General features: G+C 32.5%; 1 protein-coding gene across 1 annotated transcript; it reads right to left on the bottom strand.

Annotated features, from left to right (window-relative positions):
- Positions 1 to 2,301: 2,301 nt before the first annotated feature.
- Positions 2,302 to 2,937, bottom strand: LOC5570584 (NTF2-related export protein). The gene is made up of 2 exons (XM_001653200.2): positions 2,796 to 2,937; positions 2,302 to 2,737 (listed from the first exon to the last, which is right to left on the bottom strand). Exons 1-2 carry the CDS (start codon positions 2,814 to 2,816, stop codon positions 2,516 to 2,518), a joined length of 243 nt encoding a protein of 80 aa, XP_001653250.2. The 5' UTR covers positions 2,817 to 2,937; the 3' UTR covers positions 2,302 to 2,515.

Raw genomic sequence — 2,937 nt, forward strand, 5'->3', positions numbered from 1 at the left:
TATGCAATTTGTTTTCTTTCAAAATAATGCATTTTTACCATAACGGATTTTCTAGAATGATTCGTTATAGTTATTTTGGATTGCCACAGGGTTCTTGTTTAAGCCCATTTCTATATAATTTATTCACCAGAGACATAATTTCCATTATTCCAAATGGATGCTATTTCATTCAATTTGCTGATGATAAAAACATTTCTATAACTGGCAAGAATAGAGAAGTTATTCGTCACTTTATGCAACTTGCTTTGGATAATATTGATACATGGGCACATAATAATGGTTTTACCTTTTCAGCTCAAAAAACAAAATTTATTTTATTTTCTCGGAAACATTCTTCAGTTAGTATTGAATTATTTCTCAATAATCATTGTATTGATCAAGTTTTCGATTATAAATATCTTGGTATATGGTTTGATTATAAATTGAAATGGAACAATCATATCCAATATATTCAAAAAATTTGTTCAAAGAGAATCAATTTTCTTCGTACGATTACTGGAACATGGTGGGGTGCTCATCCCTCTGATTTGATTACACTTTATAAAACAACTATTCGTTCAGTTATGGAATACGGTTGTTTTACTTTTGGAAGTGCTGTTCAGACATATTTTTCGAAGCTTGAAAAAATTCAGTTTCGTTGTTTGCGAATTTGTTTAAAATTAATGAATTCTACCCATACAAAATCTGTTGAGGTTCTTGCTGGCATTATTCCTCTGAGAAGTCGCTTACACGAACTAAATTGTAAGTTTTTAATAAATTGTTTTTCAAATAATCATCCTATAATTGATCTGTTAAAATCCCTTTTCGAAATTAATCCAACTAACAAAATTTTACAATCATTCATATATTGTTCTGGAGAAACCATTATCCCAATTTCAACGCCTGGTTTTTATGAATATAGCATGGATGTCCATACCTTCCGCCCGTGTATTGATTTATCTTTACTTGAAGAATTAAAACAAATTCCTTGTCATGCTCATTTTCGTATGGCTAAATTTTTATTTGATCGAAAATTTATTGGAGTGGAACAAAATCAAATATTTTTTACAGATGGATCTTTGGTGGGTAATATGGCAGGATTTGGAGTTTTCAACATCAATTTAGCTCACTTTTATAAATTGGAATTTCCGTGTTCGATTTTCACAGCTGAATTAACTGCTCTGTATTTTACTTGTAATTTAATTGAAAATTCCGCTCCTAACATATATATGGTATGTTCTGATAGCCTTAGTAGTCTTAATGCTTTAAGTTGTAGTAATTTTCATTTCAAAACACATCGTACTGTTTTGCAAATTAAAAGCTTATTACATCGTTTATATTCTCGGGGATATGTTATTAAATTTGTTTGGGTACCAGCTCATTGTAATATTTATGGTAATGAACAGGCTGATTTATTGGCAAAATTGGGTGTTTTTTGTGGTATAACTTACAATCGCGATATTTATTATTTTGAATATTTTACAAAATTGAAAAAGTATTCTTTGAATAATTGGCAACTTTCATGGAACACGAGCATCCAAGGGCGTTATTGTTATTCTATTTACCCGAAGGTAAAGCTAGTTCCTTGGTTTAAAAACTTGTATGTTGGACGTAATTTTATTTGTTCCCTCTCTAGATTGATGTCCAACCATTATATTTGTAATAGTTATTTATACCGCATGAACATTATAGATTCAAATATTTGTGAATGCAATGAATCTTATGAAGACATTGATCATATTGTTTTTAAATGTTCTCGATTTAGAGGACCACGAGAACAATTCTTTGACAACATAATCAGATTAGGTTTTGATATTCCTGTGTCTGTTCGTGATATTTTGGGAAATAAATATCTTCCCATATTGAAAATTTTATATAAATATTTATATGAAATTTCCTATCATGTTTGATACTTGCTGCTTTGTTTTCTTTTTTCTTTTTCTTTTCAGCTATACAAGTTCAGAACTTTTTCGTGTCGTTGATTGGCTCTGTGAAACATTTGGATTATCCTTAATTATGATGACCTCACCTGGAAGACATTGGCTCCGTTATGGATCTACTCCGGAAGAGCCTTTAATTATATATTTTTGTTTTTTTGTAACGAATTTTTGAAAAGATGAAGAGGTTTTGTGCCTTTTTGAGAAAGATTTCAAATGGAAATCACTCAAAGGGGTTTTTCCCTCTTCCAAAATTTTTATGTTAATAAACAACAATAATAATAATAATGCAAAAAATGATTGTTCCAGTCCCCATCCTTAATATCTGTTTTTTATTACATTTTTATAATTACTCGTTAACATTTCCATTATATCTTCAGATTCACATCAGTATCCGTCTAATATTGGATCGAATTTCTGGGGTGATCCCTACTGGGATCCTTGAAATCCTTGAAAGAATTCAAGCTGTAATGTCTGGAGCAAGCACTAGGATAATTCTTGAGGCTTTTTCTCGAGGAATTTGCATTTGATTTTGCACTTTTTAAAAACTCGAATCAAAATATAAAACCAGATCCGCTACCAGCCCTGCGATGATTCAATTATATAGTCAGGGTGTTCATAATGTATTCGAAGCGGGGCAGTTCCTGGAAGTACTTCTGGATGTTGTCCTTCCCGTTGGCACCATTTCCGTTCCACACCAGCAAACCGTTGTCCATGTAGAGCCGGGTCATCTGATGCCGCTTCTTGGTTCCTTTTTCGTTGTACAGTTTGGTGAATTCCTCCTCCATCCGGTAAGCGGCATCGATTTTGGTGCGCAGTTCCTACGGAGATTGGGTTTGAACCAAACATCCAACAGATTGGCGAAATAAATGTACTTACTGGGTCGATCGCAGTTGTCATTTTTTGATGTGAATTGCTGTTTTGTAAATATAATTTCAGTTTAACTCGACTGTTTTCCTTCGACGGTAATCCGACGGCGATTTTTTTCTACACTCAACGCTAGATTGTCGCTCACAAATAC

The sequence above is a fragment of the Aedes aegypti genome, chromosome 2 (assembly GCF_002204515.2).
Source record: "Aedes aegypti strain LVP_AGWG chromosome 2, AaegL5.0 Primary Assembly, whole genome shotgun sequence".
Taxonomy (NCBI): domain Eukaryota; kingdom Metazoa; phylum Arthropoda; class Insecta; order Diptera; family Culicidae; genus Aedes; species Aedes aegypti.